At 43.2% G+C, this 20412-nt stretch overlaps 1 protein-coding gene across 1 annotated transcript in view; it reads left to right on the plus strand.

The window, feature by feature from the left end:
• Positions 1 to 18529, plus strand: part of LOC145406122 (cytochrome P450 9e2-like) — a 23174-nt gene extending 4645 nt beyond the window's left edge. The window contains exons 2-8 of the mRNA XM_080277321.1: positions 8234 to 8417; positions 11141 to 11151; positions 11950 to 12550; positions 14760 to 14978; positions 15581 to 15641; positions 16190 to 16380; positions 18360 to 18529. Of these exons, the coding sequence (XP_080133447.1) occupies positions 8234 to 8417; positions 11141 to 11151; positions 11950 to 12550; positions 14760 to 14978; positions 15581 to 15641; positions 16190 to 16380; positions 18360 to 18529 (1437 nt within the window). The remainder of the gene's footprint in view (positions 1 to 8233; positions 8418 to 11140; positions 11152 to 11949; positions 12551 to 14759; positions 14979 to 15580; positions 15642 to 16189; positions 16381 to 18359) is intronic.
• Positions 18530 to 20412: the final 1883 nt, after the last annotated feature.

A 20412-nucleotide genomic window follows, 5' to 3' on the forward strand; every position in this document is an offset into this window, starting at 1 on the left:
AGTGAGATGGTTGGGCCTGTTTCTTTGCTACCAACAAATCAATCCTCAGCACCGTCTTTGAAAGAGACACTCTTATGTCGTCTTTGACTGCAAGACGTGAACGTAACTTGTTTTTTAATCAAGCACAGTGCTAAGAATCCCTGCTCACAGCGGTATGTAGAAGGAAACCATTACCAGTTATTATGGCTGCAGTTTGCACATGACTTCGTTGCCGCAAGCAAAATCCGCGACAAGCAACGAGGAAAAACATCAGACTACAAACCACACTGGAAACCATGAAGCAGATCTCAACGTACCTGAGGGTGAGGGTAGTGAGGGAAGAGTGGTGAGTGGGTGACAGTGAGGAGCAACCAGTGCGTCTCACTTTGGTACCTGTTCGGTATGCGTGAGGAGAGACGTGATCATAGGAAAACGGAAACAAGAGTGACTACTGTATAATGGGTTTACCAGGTTATTGTGGCAAGTGTAGTCCAAGAGAGCTTTCTCTCAAATGACATAACTCCAAGAGTTTCCTTGTTAACGTTGTGACTTAGTGTCCTGGTTCTAGTGGAGGACACATCTAGCCTAACACATGTAGGCCACTTTCTACAAACAGGTTTGCAGTTATTCAAAACCAAAGTATTTTGAGAAACCTGTCACGTACCCCCAAAGGTACTCTCACGTACCCCTGGGGGTACGCATGCCCAGGTTGAGAACCCCTGTTCTGAACTATTAGATATCTTAAGGACATTTACACACACACACACACACAAATGGCAGAGGTCTCATGCACTATGTGTTATTTCTGCTGCGGTTGGGGTGGCTCTGGAGAAGTCCATTTATTAAAAATCAGTTCCAGGGACAAGATATTGTATGGAAAATTAAGCACAGATTTGACAGAGAAACACACACACACACACACACACACACACACACACACAGAGAGAGAGAGAGAGAGAGAGAGAGAGAATTATCGTATATTACATGAGTAGAGTGGAGGAAAAACTCATTAACGTGGCAGTGTAGAAAGAGTAATAATATTAAGGAGGAAAGAACTCCAGGTCAAGGAAATATTGTATCAATCCAAACAGGTGGAAATAACACCCGTAGAGCTAAGGCGTACAGCTTTCAATTAACTCCCCTCCTTACCTGAGTCTATAAGTCTTTTCTTAATCTTTCCCTCACACAAGTAACACCCGACTTCAAACAAGCGTCTCAATTCTCTTCCCTTCACGACCCCACCATGTCCCCCTGTGGTATTCCCTGTAGGCCCTGTTTCCCTCCTCACATCTTACCTTGTCACGACTTCCTCCTCCTCTCCCGGCGCCAATCTTTCTCTCTTGCTGTCTCTTGCTCTCTCTCTCACATACACTGATACAGTACTTCTAACCTCACCTCTTTCTCTTCTCGCTTTCCATATCTCTTGCCTCTAGCTAAGGAAGAGGCATTACGAGCTTGTTTAACGAGGTTCATCCACTCCGTTTGCTGCTTCTGCTTTAGGCCGCTACCATTGTCCCACAGACGAAAATATTATAGTACCCACCATCCATTCACTTGATATAACATTGCTCTTACCATAAGTAGTAGGTGAGGGCACCCAACATCCAGTCACCTGATGTATCGCTGCATCTTACCGTATCTAGTAAGCGAAGGGCACCCATCATCCACTCACTTCCATGCAGAGCTGCACTGTTAGCATATATACAATAGGCGAGGGCACCCATCACCCATTCACCTGATGTATCGACTGCTCTTGCTGATGTGTGCTGGTAGAATAAGGGCATCCACCAACCATGATCTGATGTAGCACTGCCTTTACCAGCGTGAAGTGATGGGCAAGGGCACCCTGCGATCCAACTCACCTGATGCTGGCGCATGATGCTTACTGATGTGGTAGACAGAAGGTATACACCATCCACTCATCTGTAAGTGCTGCTGTTGCTGTCTGGTGGGCAAGGGTATGCCAGCATCCACTCATCTGTTGTGCATGCTGTTACCCCTTGTGAGTGGGCGAGGGTATACATCAACTACTCACTTGATGCAGCACTGCTCTTACTGATGTGGTAAGGTGAGGGCATCCACACATCGACTCACCTGATGTAGCGCCTATCGTCAGGTGCCTATACTGGCAAACTTAAAAAGGCTTACTGTCAGGGAAGCCATTGGTTACTCTGGGTGGTGACCATATAACCAAACGGACATACCTGGTGGCCTAGTGAGTTAAGACGCTCCAACCAATAATGGAATACAACAAAGAATTACTGCACATGATTACTTGTGGACCCAGCAGAGAACCAGTGTAGGGCAAAGCTATTTTTTGTTATTTATATCATTAAAATCCAGTCAAAGCCTCCACACGTGTTACATGCGAAGTAGAGTACAATTTTTAACACTTTTAGGACTTTTAGCACTTTTGAGGTACAGTACAACTATCTGCACGTTTAGCAATTTTAGCACTTCAGAGGTAGAGTTCATTTTTAAGCACTTTTTGAGGTAGAGTAAAATTTTTAGCACTTCTAGCACTCCTTGAGGTAAAATAAAATTTTTAGCACTTTTTAAGGCTGAGTACAGCTTTTAGTACTTTTTGAGGCAGTGTACAATTTCTAGCGTTCTTTGGGGTAGAGTAAAGTTTTTAACACAATTTTTGGCAGTTTTTGAGGGAGAATACAATTTTCACCACTTTTAGCACTTTTTGAGCTAGAATTCAATTATTAGCACTTTTTGAGGTACAGTACAACATTTTACAGTTTTAGTACATTTTGAGGTAGAATACAGTTTTTAGCACTTCTTGAAGCAGAGTGCATTTTTCAGCAGTTTTTCGAGGTAGAGTAGAATTTTTAGCACTTTTTTAATTCCAAAAATATACTTAGAGTTAATCTATCTTCCTGAAATTTAGCATGTAGGTAACAGAGGCCAAGAAAGGTCACAGCACTGTTGAATGAAAAAGGTTTGGGTCTTTAAAGAAAGTATTTTGTGAGCGGCGCCGAATTCCATGTTCCGATCTTTAGAGCGGATGAATTTACCTGATTCTTCTTCTTCTTCTTCTTCTTCTTATTATTATTATTATTATTATTATTACAACTTGTTTCTGTTCATTGATAATACCAAAAAAAATCTTGTAACTTTTATTTGATAGCATGGCAGTGATAATTTCAATGTAAAGATATGAAGCGTAATGATTATATACAAGAGTCACTGTGAGAAGAACTTTGTAATCTGCACTCCCACCCTCCTCACCAACCCCACCCATCCTCTCCCTCTCCCCCTCCCCTCCAGTCATCCATTTTTCCACCACACCATTATCATTCTCTCCCCCTCCCCCTCCCCTCCAGTCTCATCTTTTTTTCCTCCCCTCCACTATCATTCTCTCCCCCTCCTCCTTCACTCTCACTCTCTCCCCCTCCCCATCTACTCCCATTTTAAACATCACTCTCCACTCTCCCCCCTCTTCCCTCATCTCTCATTCCCAAACCCTTCCCCACTCTAATCCTCTCTCCATCCCCCTCCATTGTCATCCACTGTTTCCCCTCCACTGTCCCCCCACCTCCCTACCCAGCCCCCTCCACCATCCCCCCTCCCTCCACCCTGTACATCCAACCAATCATCTGTCCCAAACCTCATTCTTCCCTTTCCACCCCTCCACTATCTCTCCCCAACCTCATTATTTTCTTCTTCCACTCTCATTACCCCTCCCTTCCCCTCCAATTTTTACCCTTATTCACTACAACCTCCCACCTGCACCGTTTCGCACTCCCCTCTCCCCCTCCCATCCCCCCGCTTCATGTACCCTTTCTTCTTCTTCTACCTTCCCCCTCCTCCCTCCTGTTCACCCGCCTAATCATGCCTACAACTACATCTCTTCCACCCTCACTGCATCCACCTCCCCTTGCCATCCCCTCCTCCATCTCCTTCCATCCTCCACACTACACCCACACATCCCTCCACAACCAAGCCTCGGCCCTGTGCCCTAAACTGTATCTTCCCCCTCCCCCACCTCTCCCCCTGGCACTCCCTATCACCACGTCAAGGTCACAGGCCATGCAATGACACCCTCAGTGCCAATCTCTTGTGTCGCATCAGTGCATCTCTTACTCTCCCAGTGACAGTGTCCACTTCCCCCTCTGGCTCTCAGCGTAAGTACAGCCTCGAGCAGTATTAACAGGGATACTTCCAAACCCAAATCACCGTTAGGGAGTGGAGTATGGATGGCTCCTGAATGATACTGAAATGAATGTGCATATAACTTTTAATCTAGTACAATGTCATGATCGCTCGTGAATGACTGCTGAACAGCCATGAGTTAGCAACACCATTTATGCCTCCTTTATCATGACTACAGCATCATCTTAAGCCCCAGCCCACCTACATGGAGGGAAGGGACTCCGAAACATTAAAGGGAAAGCACAAAATTATAACTTTCAACAGAGTGATCAGTAATTACGGGCTGCGCATCCATCGACCCATTAACGTACAACTGAAATTCCCGGGTCTGTTTCACGAGAGAAGCGAGCCACACCAAACTGCCCTGCTGTGAGATGGAGCCACTAAAAAAAAAAAAAAGTGATGTAGCCCTTGTCATGAGTATCTCTGTACCTACCTCATCCAGTCACTTCCGCCGTTCGCTCAGACAAATTAATTCTCACTGCAAAACCCCGTGAGATTCTCGTTGTGAAATGGGACACAGAGGAGAGCAAACAACAACACTCCTACTTGTCTTTCCGTGTCCATTTATGACAGAGAAAACTACAGCTGTGGTGTCTTTTTTGTGAGCTGAAGCTGAGGAAATTAAGAATGTTCCCCCACCCAGCAGTCCTTCCATCCGAGGTCGGCAAGACAAAGTAAAATGGTGACCGCTAAACATTGTAAATTCTCATGTACTGTAAATAGCAGAGGATGGAGAGCTATGTAAAGGTGTGACTCTGATCTAAAGGTTTGACACTGATATAAAAGTGTGACACTGATATAAAGGTGTGACACTAATATAAAGGTGTGACACTAATATAAAGGTGTAACGCTAATATATAAAGGTGTGACACTGATATAAAGTTGTGGCACTGTATAAAGGTGTGACAACGATATAAAGGTGTGACTTATTCAAAGGTGTGGCATTGATATAACGGTGTGACACTGATATAAAGGTGTGACACTGATATAAAGGTGTGAAGCTGACATAAAGGTGTAATGCTATTATAAAGGTGTGACACATATAAAGGTGTGACACTGATAGAAATGTGTGACACTAATCTCATAATGATGTTGAGGTCTTGGCTGTGTTCTCCCAGATCTGGATGGATGGAAAATACTTAGCTTTTGTGATAGCCAGTTGAGGATGAGAAGGTGAACACATAACGAAGCCACTTTTAAATGTTATTACTGTATCGTAGTCTCCCATATTCCTTGGTAATTAGTTACCTGTTTATAATAGCCCTGAAGAAATGTTTTGCGTAAATAATTGGTGATTTTGTAACCATCACTATCAATCTCTCTATAACCAGACGCCTTAATCCCGTGAGGGGTGGCCACAAACAACTAACCTCCATGTCGCCCTGCCATTTCGCGCTCCTAACGCCCCCTCACACCCCCCCTCTCTCATATACCTCTCCACTCCATCCCTCCATCTCATCCTTTGCCTCCCTCTTCCTCTATCCCCCTCCACCTCACTCACAAACACTCTCCTCGTTCGTCTCTCTCTCTCTCTCTCTCTCTCTCTCTCTCTCTCTCTCTCTCTCTCTCTCTCTCTCTCTCTCTCTCTCTCTCCCTCTCTCTCTCTATTGTTACGTCCCCACCCCATACTGCCACAGGCTCCAACAGCAGTAGTTCAGTATAGAAAGGACGTTGCCCAGTGATTTGTTCTTCCTATGGTCAGCCTTTAGATGTACAGTACACAAGATCAGCTGAGGCGAAAATAAATACTGGCTCCTTAAAGTTCATTGTCTTTATTTTCCAAATAATTCCACTTAATGTCTTCCAACTTCACTCCACTGTTCTCACAAGCACTGGAGCTACACACACTATACTAACTGCTATTACACTTAATGCTTAATAACACTTCACAGTTATTACACTTCACTGTTTTCTCAAGCACCAATGATATACAAACTTCAATAACTCGTCACTGTTTGCCACTGTTTTCACAAGTACCAAAAATATACAATCTTCACTGACACTGACACTGCACTACACTCAAACTGAACCAAAACCGACTGAACTCCACTCAAACTGACCTGAAACCCAACTAAACTTGCCCTAGTCTCTCCCCATCTTTATATAAGTTTGCATTGTACTAGAAACTTCTACTTCTCCAACAATTCTGGAACCTGCTGGTCTTGTACTTGCTCCTAGCAACAACAGTTACCAACTAGGAGACATCAAAACACGCTAGGGCTTCCCTACATTACGTAACACTCTAAATCGTTTACCATACGAACTTAAATTACATAATTTAACAAACAATCACTTAAAAAAAACATTATAAAGAAAAAGGGCAGAAAAATTAATGCATAACTTACGAAATAACTACGTTCACAAGCAGCAGGCAAACTGGCAACTCGGTCGTACCAGAACCAGGCTACCGTAAATATCGGGAAACATCGAGATGCTTCTCGAGCACCTAACTGGCAAATCTTGCTACCTCAGTGTATAATTTTCTCCTATTCATATTAAAGAAATCAGACTAAAATTATTGTTTTTAATAGCTGTTCTGTGGAATGGAACCTTAGATAGTACACTCCACTGCTTTATCATGTCAACCACCTGCTTAAGACTGTACTTTTCCTGTCATTACTAAATTTCCATGCTGGCCATCAATTACATTCAGTACATTCTAAAGTACTTTCTTTCCTGAGGCCCTGTTACTCTTTTACTTTACCTTTATTGGTGTTGTGAGTGTGTGAATGCAGGCCTCTCCAAATGCTTATCTCTCTCTGCTCTCTAGCACGTAAACACCTCAGAATGCTGGGGCATGGGCAGTGTCGGGAGCGGTGCTGGTGACAATGTGGTGATTTCATGACTTTGTACTCTAAAAATCCGTTACCTTAACCCACCGCGTGCGGGCTATTTTTAGCCCTATGGGTCACCCCAGTGCTGGCTATTTTTCGACTTTTTTGGGGGGGGCTAAAATGATAGATTTTGATGTAGAAACAAAGAATTTCGCCAAAAAATGCTCAATAAGGCTCGGAAATGAGTTTTATTGAGTCCTGCATACTCGTGTACAAGTATAGCCGCTCTCTCACGCTCACCACGTACGTGAGAGAAAGCCGTTTTCTGTGTAAGACATACTCAAGTATTTATGCTGGGAAGGTATAGGAATGTTCAGTACACCTTTCCGATTACTTATTACTTCATCATCTATCACAATTTGTGTCTTTCTCACTGTGAATGCATTATCTTACACTTACTTCAAGACAGGTAAAACGACTTCATTACGCACAGTCCTGGCACTTACAAGAAGGTATTTACAACTTGACATCACTATATAGTCCTTACACTTACAAGAAAATGTTTACAACTTACACTTACATGAAATAATATACAAAATGCCTTCACTATGTACAGCACTCGGTGAGGCACACAGGCAGAGCAAGCGTGAGGAGGGGGAGCGAATGAATGTATGGCCTTGACAGCCTGGGGGATGGTAGAGGAACAGTTACTTTACATGCCTGCCAATTTTTACCTGCGTATCTTGAATAATGTGGTCACAGTGAAGTTTTTTATTTTAGACCTTTTTAAAACTGCACTGGCACTGGCCGCGGAATTGTCAGACCATTTTAAAACGACACTGGCACGCGGCAGGATAATGACCTTCGTGCGACTGTTATGCTAAACCTGCATCTTTTCACTTTTATTCTCTTCTTTACCTAAAACAGATACGTGTGGGGTAGTTTAAACAAAGCAGTGGCGGGTAATTTAAACAGAGACGTGGTGCGTAATTTAAACAGTGGGCTCCCATAGTCTACGAGAGGATTGGAATTTAAATGATTGTCCTTGCGTACTCGATTCCCATAAATACTGCTGCTGCCCTCCAATTTTCTTCACCTCGTGGCATGTAAATTCACTGGTTCGTGTGTGTGTGTGTGTGTGTGTGTGTGTGTGTGTGTGTGTGTGTGTGTGTGTGTGTGTGTGTGTGTGTGTGTGTGTGTGTCAGAAACTAGGGACAGACAGAACTTTATAAATACTGACAGTCTGTTTTAAATGACCATCATGTATTTGACAGTCATTTAATTCAAGCATTCTTGTTCTTCTTATCTGATTAAAGGATCAGGATGCTTATGACGTGGGTAGTGTTGGTGCTGCTGGTGGTGACGGCATGGTTATACTCAAGATGGCGTCACAGCTACTGGGCCAGCAGAGGCGTTCCATCCCCACCTGCTCTCCCCTTCATCGGCCACCTCCACCAGACCATGTCACCCTTGAAACATCGCTGGCTGGCCTTCGACAAAGTGAGACATTAATTAGAAGCACTTGGTATCTCTCCCCAGATGGGGTTATTTTGGCTTAAACCTCTCATAAACCACTAACAAGTATCCCCAAGCTGTCTAGCTGAGCAAACCCATCAACCTCAGAGAAGAAACCACTTTTATAGAGCCATCTTGTGTAGTGAACTGATCTTCCCCTGCAGCAGACAGCCTCTCACCACAGCAAGGCACAGGACAGAATGTGGAGGTTTAGTTCTTGAATGGATGCTGCATTTGTGTTAGTCCACCCAATTAACAGGGGCACCATAGTAGACTCCACATCGCTTTGTTATGTGGTTATATGATTATCACACAACACTGTAAAATGTTTCCTAGGTTACAGGAAACGATTATGCTTGTCACTCAGTATAGAGACACCTGGAGCAGAAGGAAGGGTAATAAAATGTGACAGGAGGGAAGAAAGAATAAGAGGAGAGAAGAGCATACACAGAACAGAATGATAAAGTTGAAGGAAGAAGGAGGCAGCACCACATCAAGTGAGTGGATGATAGCTGCCACCATGTATCAACAGCCTCTCTGTCTTAAATACCATAGAATGCACACAACGCTTGAGTGTCCCAATATTAAGACACAGGTGCAATTAAGACATGGCAGTATAAAGGGCTCACAACTTAAATCCACTGGAGTGTGTGTGTGTGTGTGTGTGTGTGTGTGTGTGTGTGTGTGTGTGTGTGTGTGTGTGTGTGTGTGTGTGTGTGTGTGTGTGTGTGTGTGTGTAGATAATAATCATAGCTAGGAGCTGGGATTATAGCTGCAGACTGGCAAGGCACCACTTTCACCAAATATGAGGGCTTCTACCAATATAAACTCTTCTTGCGTTGGTTAGCTCATTGTGGGTTTTGTCTTGAGGTAGGTATTTCTCTGTCTTCCTTGCCCCTCCATCTATCTTGTATCGTAAGTGAAGGTGAGGTATAGACACTCTGGGGTTAAGAGGTTTTTATTGTGATGCAGTTATGTGATGGAAAGAGTGACGTGACCCACGTATTGTGGTATCGTCAACGAGACTGTGAACCTCCTACTCCACCTTTCTCCTAAGCTTCATTCTCTCGTCTCTCCAATCCCCTTGTGCCTTCTCTGGTTCTCTCTGGCTCTGACTCTCACCTCAGATTTCTCGGGATAGATTACTGGCTGGTTTCTGGCGGGGTAAAGTGTGCGTGCGTATGTATGTATGTGTGTAATGTCTGGTACATTTCCATCACGTGAACTGGTTTTCATCAGTTCTCCATGTCTTTGATACATCATGAAATTCTTGATCATCTGGTATGTGTTTGTCAAACATTTTATACTTGCATTCTGGGCTAGGGGATGTGTACGTCTCTTCCTGAGCACCCGACATTTCATATTGTGATAGTGTTATATATTGTGCTATGACATACTGTACTAATGCCCATAAGTATTATATATATATATATATATATATATATATATATATATATATATATATATATATATATATATATGTGTGTGTGTGTCCGACTCTGGGGATAGGTTTCACAGCCTGCTCTCAAGGCCCGGCAGTCCTCCTACATACCATACACCTCTACATGTCACCACTTCGGCACTAAACACCCACCGTCCATATTGAATACATGCTAGGGCTGTCTCATACAGGACTGGTGTATTGGTATTAGCTGGTGTATTTTTACTACATGTCGGCGGGTCTTCTGGTAGATTAGTTAAGTCTGATTTTAAGACATTCAAATCCTTAAACTGTTCCCTGCCCCAGCCAGGATTTGAACCTGGGTCTGGTAGGACTGCAGGCCACCTCTCTACCGATTGAGCCACCGCCTCCCCCATATGTCTGTAACTATTACATATTGTGTTATAACATTAATGCCTATATTCCTTTCTTTCTTTTCTCCCTCTTTCTTTATTGTAGCTTTAATTTTCAGAAAGTCATCCGGTTTCTGGCAATACAGGAATTAAGAGGGGTAAGATTGAGGACTGAATCCATTACTTACTGGTTGGTTGAGCTGACCTGTTCCCCTGCCAACAACACAGGCTATTGGTCTGTCACAGAACTACCTCCATCATCAAACTTCTGAAATTTACCAGTTGACTACCTCTTCAGAGTTGAGAAAAGTGTGTACGACAAGGTTTACAAAATGTATTTATTGCAGAGTTGGGCACAGCAATGTAAAATTCAACTGCGCAATTGCAAGTCCGCAACCTGTGACCCTTACCTTTGGTACCGCATTTCCACAATAAACTTGGAATGTGCAGTTCCGCTACCGTAATACTGCAACAGCAATGCAGTTTCACAATTTTCAATACAAAGTGCACAAACAGGGGGTAAATCGATTGGTAATGTAGTGAATTATTGTTCTTATAATCTATTTATGACATTTGTGATGTATTTTAAAATTGTCGCTGGTACTTTAGTGTATTTAATGAAAACTTACCCATTACAATTATCTTCATCAGAACCGTAATTTTGTACGGTACTGACGTTTACTCAGTTGTATATCTATCACTTTTCTTTGGGAATCAGAGTTCGGGCATACCATGAAAATCTCACAATACTAATATTAAAATAATGTAATCATATCTATCATTTATTACAAAAATAATGTTACAAGGAAAAGAAATAGCCTTTGTGGCACTCGGGAAAATCAATCTGACCAGCAGAAGAATGCAGTCCATAAAACTCAAATAGATAATTCATAGTAATGTGCTTACTCTTGCAGATAATAACTCAGTAAGACCATAAAAGAAAAAGTATTTTCAGTGATCATTACATTAGCCCTTAAGATCGTCATCTGTCAAATTGTGGAACCATTGTGCATGGTTAGCTATACGTGCCATAAAATTTACTGCCACATTGGCTTATAGTATATCACATTGTAACGTATCAAATAATTTCTCCTGATATTACCCATCCCTACTTCTAACTGACGCAGCGACACCTAGCCCACCACTGCTGCTGGCCAAGAATCCTGTTCAAGCTTGATATTCGTGAGTCATGCTGTAGCGACCGCCACATGGGAGGTTGCAGACTGGGTTACGATTGCAGAAGTACTTCCGCTATGCAATACCGCAAGTTTCGGACGAGTTTGCTGCAATCACAATTCTGCAACTGAAATCATGGAGTCCGCTATTGTGGAAATTCCGGATTGTGGAAGTGCTTGCAGAGGTGCCCAGCTTTAATTTATGGTTACCTCATTTCTTAATATCTCTTCTGTATCCTGCATGCTTTCAGTGACAGCACCTCTGTTCTGTCATGTCCTTGCAGTATCTCTATCATCCTATTACAAAATGCATGTTTTATGGTGCCTATGTTAAGAAACTATTTAAAAGTGATAAGTTACAGGGGACTGTCTTACCAAAAAAGGAAATTACTAATCACAGTTGCTTATTTCCAGAAAGACTGATCAAGATTTTTTTTCTCATACCAGGGAAGCTCTTGGTGTATGGTATGTTATATAAAAACTTTTGTGAGCTTATTTAGCCATCATACTTTACTGGGGTTGAAACTATTTTATTTTTTTCGTTTCAGATGTACCACACCTACAAGAACAGTCCCTACTTTGGCCTGTATGAAGGCTTCAGTCCCGTGCTGATGGTGTGTGATCCGGACATACTCAAGAACATATTCGTAAAGGACTTTGATCATTTCGTGAACAGGCGGCCCTTTCGTGCAAACCAACCCGACAGCTACATGAGTAACATGCTGGGAAGTAAGAAGAATCAGGAGTGGAAGGACTTGCGTGCTGTCCTCTCCCCAACATTCTCCACTGGGAAGATGCGAATGATGTTCCAGCTTATGTGTGATATTGCTGACACATTTGTATCTTCCTGCCTCAGAGATACAGAAAATTATCCGCCTGTTAACATGAAGGACAAAGCTGGACGGTTCACCATGGACACTATGGCATTTTGTGCTTTTGGCATCGAGTGTAACTCTCTCACACAGGAAAACCCTCTTCTCGCCCAAAAAGCAGACTCTTTTTTTACTACAACGCCACTAATGGTACTGAAGCTTCTTGTCATGAGGAACTGGACGCAACTTTTCAACGCTTTGGGCCTGAAGGAGGACCCAGAGGAGGTGAGGTTCTTCCGAAGTGTAGCAGAGGAGACCATCAGGGCCCGCCAAGACGGCAAAAAGAGGGGGACTTCCTTGACCTTTTACTGGAGGCACGGGCTGAAGACTCTGACACCACCACTGCCTCCCCTAAGCATGGTGATTGACCTTTGCCTTTCATTACTATACTATCTCTTCATAGGTCTTTTTGCTATACCATATCTGTAAAAGTTTCATCTGCGGTGCAAGTGATATAATTAGGAGTACACTAGGATCATGAAAGTGACCTCATAGGGACCTGGATGGTAAATTTGACGATTGCGTTTCGTAGTCTGTGGAAAACTGGGATTTGATAAACCTGAATGACTGTCTTACTGGCCCTTCAGTTGCCAATAGTCATTAAGCTTTCTTGTTCACAGTAACTCGGCTAAGACAAATTCTGAATTCCTAAGTTTTTGCACCTTTATCTTTCCCAAAATCGTTGATGTCTCTCTCTCTCTCTCTCTCTCTCTCTCTACTTCATGTCCATTTTGCACACCTCACTGTATTTTCTATTTATCTATCTATTGTCAGACGCCTTAATCCCGTAAGGGGTAGCCACTAGCAAATCGCCTCCAGGTAGCCCTTTCCCCCGACATTTCGCTGCCCTCTCGACATCTAACTACCCCGATTATCATATACCTCTCCACTCCAGCCTTCCATCTCATCCTCGGCCGCCCCCTCCCTCATCCCCCCTCCACCTCACTCACACACACTTTCCTCATTAGTCCCTCGCTCTCCATCCTCCCCACATGGCCTTTTACCATACCAAATATTCCAGCACAAAATGACTGTGGAATGGGATTTTTTAAGGTTAATTTTCCACCCTGGGGAACAAAATACATCAGCTGTTAATAAGAAGCTTCAGATTAGGTCCTTAATTGCTTTCCAGTGGCAATATTGTCCATCTTGTCTGTCACCTTATGGAAGACAACTGGATTTCCTTCATCTCTGTCTTCTTAAGTGCTTAGTGCAATGGTAAATCTTAGAATGTTCTTAGAGGTGTTACCAAATGCTGATTTAAGTCACATTCGTCAACAAAAAACTCTCAATTTATTAGGACAGCCTCAATCACCATCAGCCAGCGCCACCACCAGCAATACAGCATTCGAAATAATCAGTTACCCTTGTGTGTGATAAGTACCTAATTAGCAGGAAATTAGTCCAGATGATCCATGCAAGCCAGTTCACCTTCATTATCTCACTTGACATCAATTCATCCCGAGCCAGGTCAATGTCAGGTCGTGTGTGTGTGGTCATGAGAGGTCAGGTACTGTTTTATCTATTTACGCCCATGCAGGTTGGTTTGGTACTATTTGAGCCACACTGGATGTTAAAGGTTCTAACCACGTTCACTGCACCAATTTTAGGTTCATATATGTTCTGATCATGTTCACTTCAGCAATTTTAGGTTCATTTAAGGTAGTCAGGGGTCAGTTTGGTCAGTTCATATCCACCTAAGTCCATCCAGGACAGATTAGGTTCAGTTAAATATCTCCACTGGTGTTCTGTCTGTTCATGCATAGGGGGGTGAGAGTAGCGGGTGTAAGTGTGAGAGGCGGGTGTAAGTATGAGAGGAGGGTGTAAGTGTGAGAGGAGAGTGTAAGTGTGAGAGGAGGGTGTAAGTGTATTGACAGGTGGGAAAGCTAAGAAAAGCAGAGAGAGGGGAAGACAGAAATTTAACCAGGTGTTGTTTGCATAAGGTAACATTTAGCAGAGAGTGTGTGAGTAAGGAAGAGTTAGTAGTACAAAAAGAAGAGTGAACGTGAGAAAATCAAGAGAGAGAGAGAGAGAGAGAGAGAGAGAGAGCGCAAAATGATCCTGAGTAAGCACTGATGGGGAAGACGGAGAAGTGAACTGTTTTACGTATGGTTCAGTGGACGCAGCGAGAGATGAGACCGAGGCAGGAACATGAAAGCAGGAGATGGATGGGAAGAATTACGATATTGTGACGAGCAACAGCAGTATAATGAGAAAGCATATATACCTTACCCTCATACACCTGCCATCCTATGCTGCAGGAATTAAAACAGGGTCGTTCATGGCTTAGAAATAATACCTTTGGACTCACATATATACCAGAAAAAATACCAGCTAAACTATCTTGATCTTAAAGTCAGCCTGGGGATAAATTTTAGGAAGATTCCGAAATAATGTCTTGTTAAATTTCATCCAAGACTGGTTTTCAGATTATAAAAAGTAACTCATTCAAAATTGGTTTATATTTTGATCTCGTCCACTGCCAGTCCTCACCGACAAAGTGATGGTGGCGCTGTGCATCCTGTTCCTACTGGCTGGCTACGACACGATCGCCTCCGCTGTGGCCTTCTCCTCACACCTCCTTGCCAAGAACCCAGAGCCCCAGCAGCGCCTTCGTCAGGAACTTGAGGGACTGGTGAAGGAGGAGGGGGAGCTGACCTACCAGGGGGTCATGGAGGCCAAGTTCCTGGATGCCTGCGTAATGGGTGTGTATTAAATGTGATGTATTGTCTTCTGTATTAAATTTGTGCTGTATTTCCTCGTGTCTTAAATTTGTGCTGCAGTTTCTCGACCCCTTGGCCTTCAGATCGTCATATAGTTTCATCTTCCTCTCTTCCCTCAACATGTGAATCATTATCTTGCTTAACCCTATCTAAGGCAGGGTTGGGTCGAGTTAAAGCACCTCTCCCTCTTGCAAATCAGCTGAAAGTACTGTGTGTCTGTTGATGTCTTCAGGATATCGAGTTTACATGATGTCTTTGACGTAACTCCTAGGCCCAGGAGAGGTCATGTGTGTGTCAAAAAATCCTTATAATTCAACGCGTCTTTCCAATGGGAGTAGTTGAATGAAGAGTGACACCGACTGTGTTTGAAATTTTCGCCTGTCTCGAGTGATGAGGGCAATGTTTGATTTGATTGGCGAAAGAGTCATTCAATTTTATCTAAACCAAAATCCCAGGGAGTATAGATATTACTGGACCTGAGCTGGTGACTGCTGAGATAGACAGATAGATAGACAGGCAGATAGATAGAGAGTATACCAAGGCAGTCATGGCAGTTTACATTGGTTTCTCTCTTCCCATTACAGAGTCCCTAAGGATATACCCGCCAGCGCTGTTTGTGGAGCGGATGTGTACCAAGGATTACAGGTGAAGACAGGTGTACATGATGAACAAGAGGTGTAGATGGTGAACAAGAGATGTAGATGGTGAACAAGAGATGTAGATGGTGAACAAGAGGTGTAGATATTGAAGTGTGTGGGATGAAAAAAGGAGACCATTTTAAAACAAGGTGTGCAAGAAATAAATAATATGAACACGCAAATAGGAGCACGGAAAGTACACGGAACAGTGAACACTTAGAAATGAACGCATAAGATCACTTAGAGATGAATAAATGAAGATGAACACTTGATGAACACCTGAGGAAAACTTAATGTTGAGCACGTAAGAACCATATATATGTAATATCATGGTGTGCAGCTGCAGTAGTAGTAGTAGTAATAGTAGTAGTAGTAGTAGTAGTAGTAGTAGTAGTAGTAGTAGACAGATATAGATAGACAGATGGTAGATACACATGCAGATGAGCAGATAGACGGACAAATATATAGACTGATAGGCAGACTTACAGATAACTAATTAAATCTCCAAGACAGTCACAGGTGTATTCAAGACATTTACACCCACCTTTCCTCCAGCATCCCCGGAACTAATCTGCACCTGAAGGAGGGGGACGGGCTGCACTTCCCTGTGTGGAGTCTTCACCACGACCCCCGCTACTGGCCCGACCCTGAGCAGTTCCAGCCTGACCGCTTCCTGCCCGAGAACAAGGTCAACATCAAGAGTTTCACCCACATGCCCTTTGGAATGGGACCACGGAACTGTTTAGGTGAGGTTATGTAGGTCAGAATAGGAAATGGGGTCAGAATATGACATGGGGACAGATTAGGACATGGGGACACAATAGGACATGGGGACAGAATAGGAAATGGGGTCAGAATAGGACATGGGGTCAGAATAGGACATGGGGTCACAATAGGGAAATGGGGTCAGAATAGGAATTGTGGGGTTAAAATAGGACATGGGGTCAGAATAGGACATGGGAACAATAGAACATGGGGTCTGAATAGGACATGTGGGGTCAGAATGACTTGGGGGTCAGAATAGGACATGTGGGGTCAGAATTGGACATGGGGTCAGAATAGAACTTAGGAACAAAACAGGATCTGGGTTCAGAATAGGACATGTGGTCAGAATATGACATGGGGTCAGAATGAGACATGGGGACACGGGCATGGCTTCCCTGTGTCCATTTAACTCTAATTTAGCCTAAACATTATACTCCTTTCATCCCAACTTGAATTAAAATTGCCATCTCTACCTTGAATATTGAATTTTGGCAAGATATTCTGTTTATCTATCTATCTATTTGCCAGACGCCTTAATCCCATAAGGGGTGGCCACAAACAAATCTCCTCCATGTCGCCCAGTCACCCGCCATTTCGCTGCCCTCCCCCAGGTCACACATAGTCTTATATTAATCACGTGGAAGGGCCGAGTTCTAGTAAGGTTAGGGAGCTTACTAACTAACACCTTTTCCTTACCGATTCATTTCTGATTCTGCTCCGTTACTATATTCTTGTGTGTTTTTCAGGAAGGTTACTAACACCTCTACCTTACAATTTATTTCTGATTCTGCTCCGTTACTATATTCTTGTGTGTTATCATGCAGTCAATGTCGACATTTAAAAGAAATAAGAAGGAGACCATCGGATATCAATGAGGGGTTTGGAAAATAAATCGTTGAGGAAGAGGTGTTAGGGAGCCTCCTTACCAGACCGGAATACCGGTCGAAGTGCTATATCAAGAAAGTCCTTTTTTTTTTTTTTAATCCAAAAAAGAAGGAGCCAAAGGCGTCTGGAAAATAAATCACTGAGGAACAGGTGTTAGGGAGCCTCCTTACCAGAGAGGAATACCGGCCGAAGTGCTGTATCAAGAAAACCTTTCTTTTATGCAAAAGAAGGAACCAAAGGTCACTCTTAACCAGCAACAGGACAAAAATCTGGGCCAAGTTTATGTGAAAGGATGTATCGTTTCTGTAATTTGTTTTCACCTGAAGGACAAGATTGACTGACCGACTGATTGACTGACTGACTGACTGATGGACTGACTGACTGACTGATGGACTGACTGGTTGACTGACTGACTGACTGATGGACTGACTGGTTGACTGACTGAGACTGACTGACAGATATACACAGACACCAAAACAACACAGATCAAAACAATCTTCTAACATCAAGTTTCACCCCCCCATGCCAAGAACATAATATAATGATGCAAGGGAGAATGGAGAATGGTAGTGTCTTGTGTTGATGTAAAAATTATGTTCCATTTAAGAAAATAAAATGTCTTGGGCTGTTTTGAAGGAAGGAAAAGGAATCGTAAATATGCTCAAGATTTCAACCTCCATCTTCTCAGCTGAGATTCCCTAACACATCTTCCTTGGCGATTTAGTTTTATTACAGCTTACCATTGTTTTGTTAGGTATTTATTTGTTTCTTACGTTACATTGATTCCATTGTGGAAATAAGGGTATATTATTATTATTATTATTATTATTATTATCATTATTATTATTATTATTATTATTATTATTATTATTATTAATATTATTACAATCATGAACTTCTTTCTTAAATAATGGGCGAGGTAGGGTCCAGAGAGCAAGGAGAGAGAAGGCACTGTATAGGGAGAAGTATCGACTTCGACCAGTGAAATGGAGCAGACACTCACTTATCATCCAAGTCCCTGAAGTTCCTTTACAGACGCATTTCAGTTGTTAATTACACTATATTTCCTCTCCAGCCATGCGGTTCGCCCTGATGGAGACCAAGGTTGCCCTGGCCAAGCTGATCCTGGCAGCTGACCTCAGGATACCGCCAGGTCACGAAAACATCGAGATGGAAAGCTCACCCTTCATGCTGAGGCCTAAGCATGGCGTCTACATCCTCCTCACTCCTCGTAAACACGAATGAGACACGCATAGGGCGGTGTGCCAGTACGGCCGGGAAGCCATCATACCCAAAACCCATAAAAAACACGAACACTAAAATATCCATACATATATCAAAAACAAATTCCACACCCAAAACCTTACGCTCATTTCAGTCTTCACACACACACAGACGCCACCCCAAACCCCACACACAGATCAGTTGCCCTTCTATTGTCAGCTATTACGATTTCAGTTATCTGAGTAATCTTTAAAACTACTTAAATGTGTTTACAATACAAATTATGATCAATATTATCTACATAAAAGCACTCAATGGGAAGAAAATGGAAATAAAATGTCGTACCAAAATCATAGACTAACTTCCTACTTCCAAAGCTCAAGCCAGACTGACCACGAGCCGCCGAGTTTTACCTCCCACCCTTCCTCCATCCCTCCCCTAGTTCATTCCCCCCTTTCCACAAACTTTCCTATTTCCACCACCTCCCTCCCTTCACACCCCTTCTTCCTCCTCCCCTCTTCTCTTCCACCCATCTCCCTCTCTCTCTCTCTCTCTCCCCCCCCCTTTTTTTTTTACTTTTCCTCATTTTCCTTTCTTTCCTTTCCCCTCTTTATCCTTCCACCCATCGTCTCCCTCCAACTCTTCCTCTGCCTTGAAGGACACGCTTCCTTCATTCTCCCTCCATCCCTCATCCGTCCTCCCTCCCCCCTTACCTCCTTCCTACCCCTCCATCCCCCTCTCCTTCCCTCCTTACCTGCACCCTCCGATTCTCTCCTCTCCTCTTTACATTCTCCCTCCCTCTCTATCCCCCTCCCTCCTTCACCCCCCTCGTTCTTCCAGTCTCTCTTGGTGGTCTGTTGGCTGGGGTACTTCACATCTTGTACATATTATGTAAGTACTTTATACCGTCTTGTTCAAGTTGTCCTAATTAGTGTCGACAGCTGACGAATATGGAAATGTTCCTCACTTGTCCGGTTCTCTTTCATATACTGATGTCCCCTATATTAGTTTGCGCCTTGACTGACAGTCAGCAGGTGATGAGTGCAGGTATGTAATGTAGAAAGGCATTACATATCTGCAGTCGATGGTGTTCTCTTGGTTGAGGTATTTTTACCATTAGTGTAGGTGTTGCTATTTGTATCTTTAGGTTTTAGTACAGGTTAGCAATTTGTCTGTTAGGTTATTAATTTTAGGGTTTCTAGATTAGGTATTTTTTTCCAATAAATGATGTAATATTGAAAAAAGATAAAAAAGTAAAAAAAAAAAATATTAATATATATACCGAATACAGTATTTGTATAGCAGGTGTGTATGTATGTGTGTGTGTGTGTGTGTGTGTGTGTGTGTATCTATCTATTGCCAGACGCCTTAATCGCGCAAGGGATGGCCACAAAGAAATCGCCTCCATGTCGCCCTTTCCCCCGCCATTTCACTCCCCTGTTCCCACCTCACAACACCCTTTGTCATATACCTCTCCACTCCATCCCTTCAATTCATCCTTGGCCTCCCCCTCCCTCTCTCCCCCTCCACCTCACATACACTCTCCTCTTTCGTCTCTCACTCTCCATCCTCTCCACATGGCCAAACCACCTGTATGTATTTCTCCTAATCGTTCCTATCACATCCGCATCCACACCACAACGATCCTTCACTTCCTCATTTGTCAATCTGCCTCTCCAGGTGACTCCACATGCTCCTCTCAAATAACTCATTTCCACAGCTCTCACTCTTGAATTCTGTCCCTCCAATAATGCCCCAGCTTCACTTCCATATGTTAGAGCTCGTATCACAACACTGTAATGAGTTTTTCACTTCCATGTTCCCTTCTCTGTTTCTTATCACTCCTTTCAAGGAACCAGCAACCTTTCTTCCTTGTTGTACCCTCTCAAGCACTTCACCCTCTA

This window comes from Coenobita brevimanus, chromosome 69 (genome assembly GCF_032717465.1).
Source record: "Coenobita brevimanus isolate Jiangsu-jjx chromosome 69, ASM3271746v2, whole genome shotgun sequence".
NCBI lineage: Eukaryota > Metazoa > Arthropoda > Malacostraca > Decapoda > Coenobitidae > Coenobita > Coenobita brevimanus.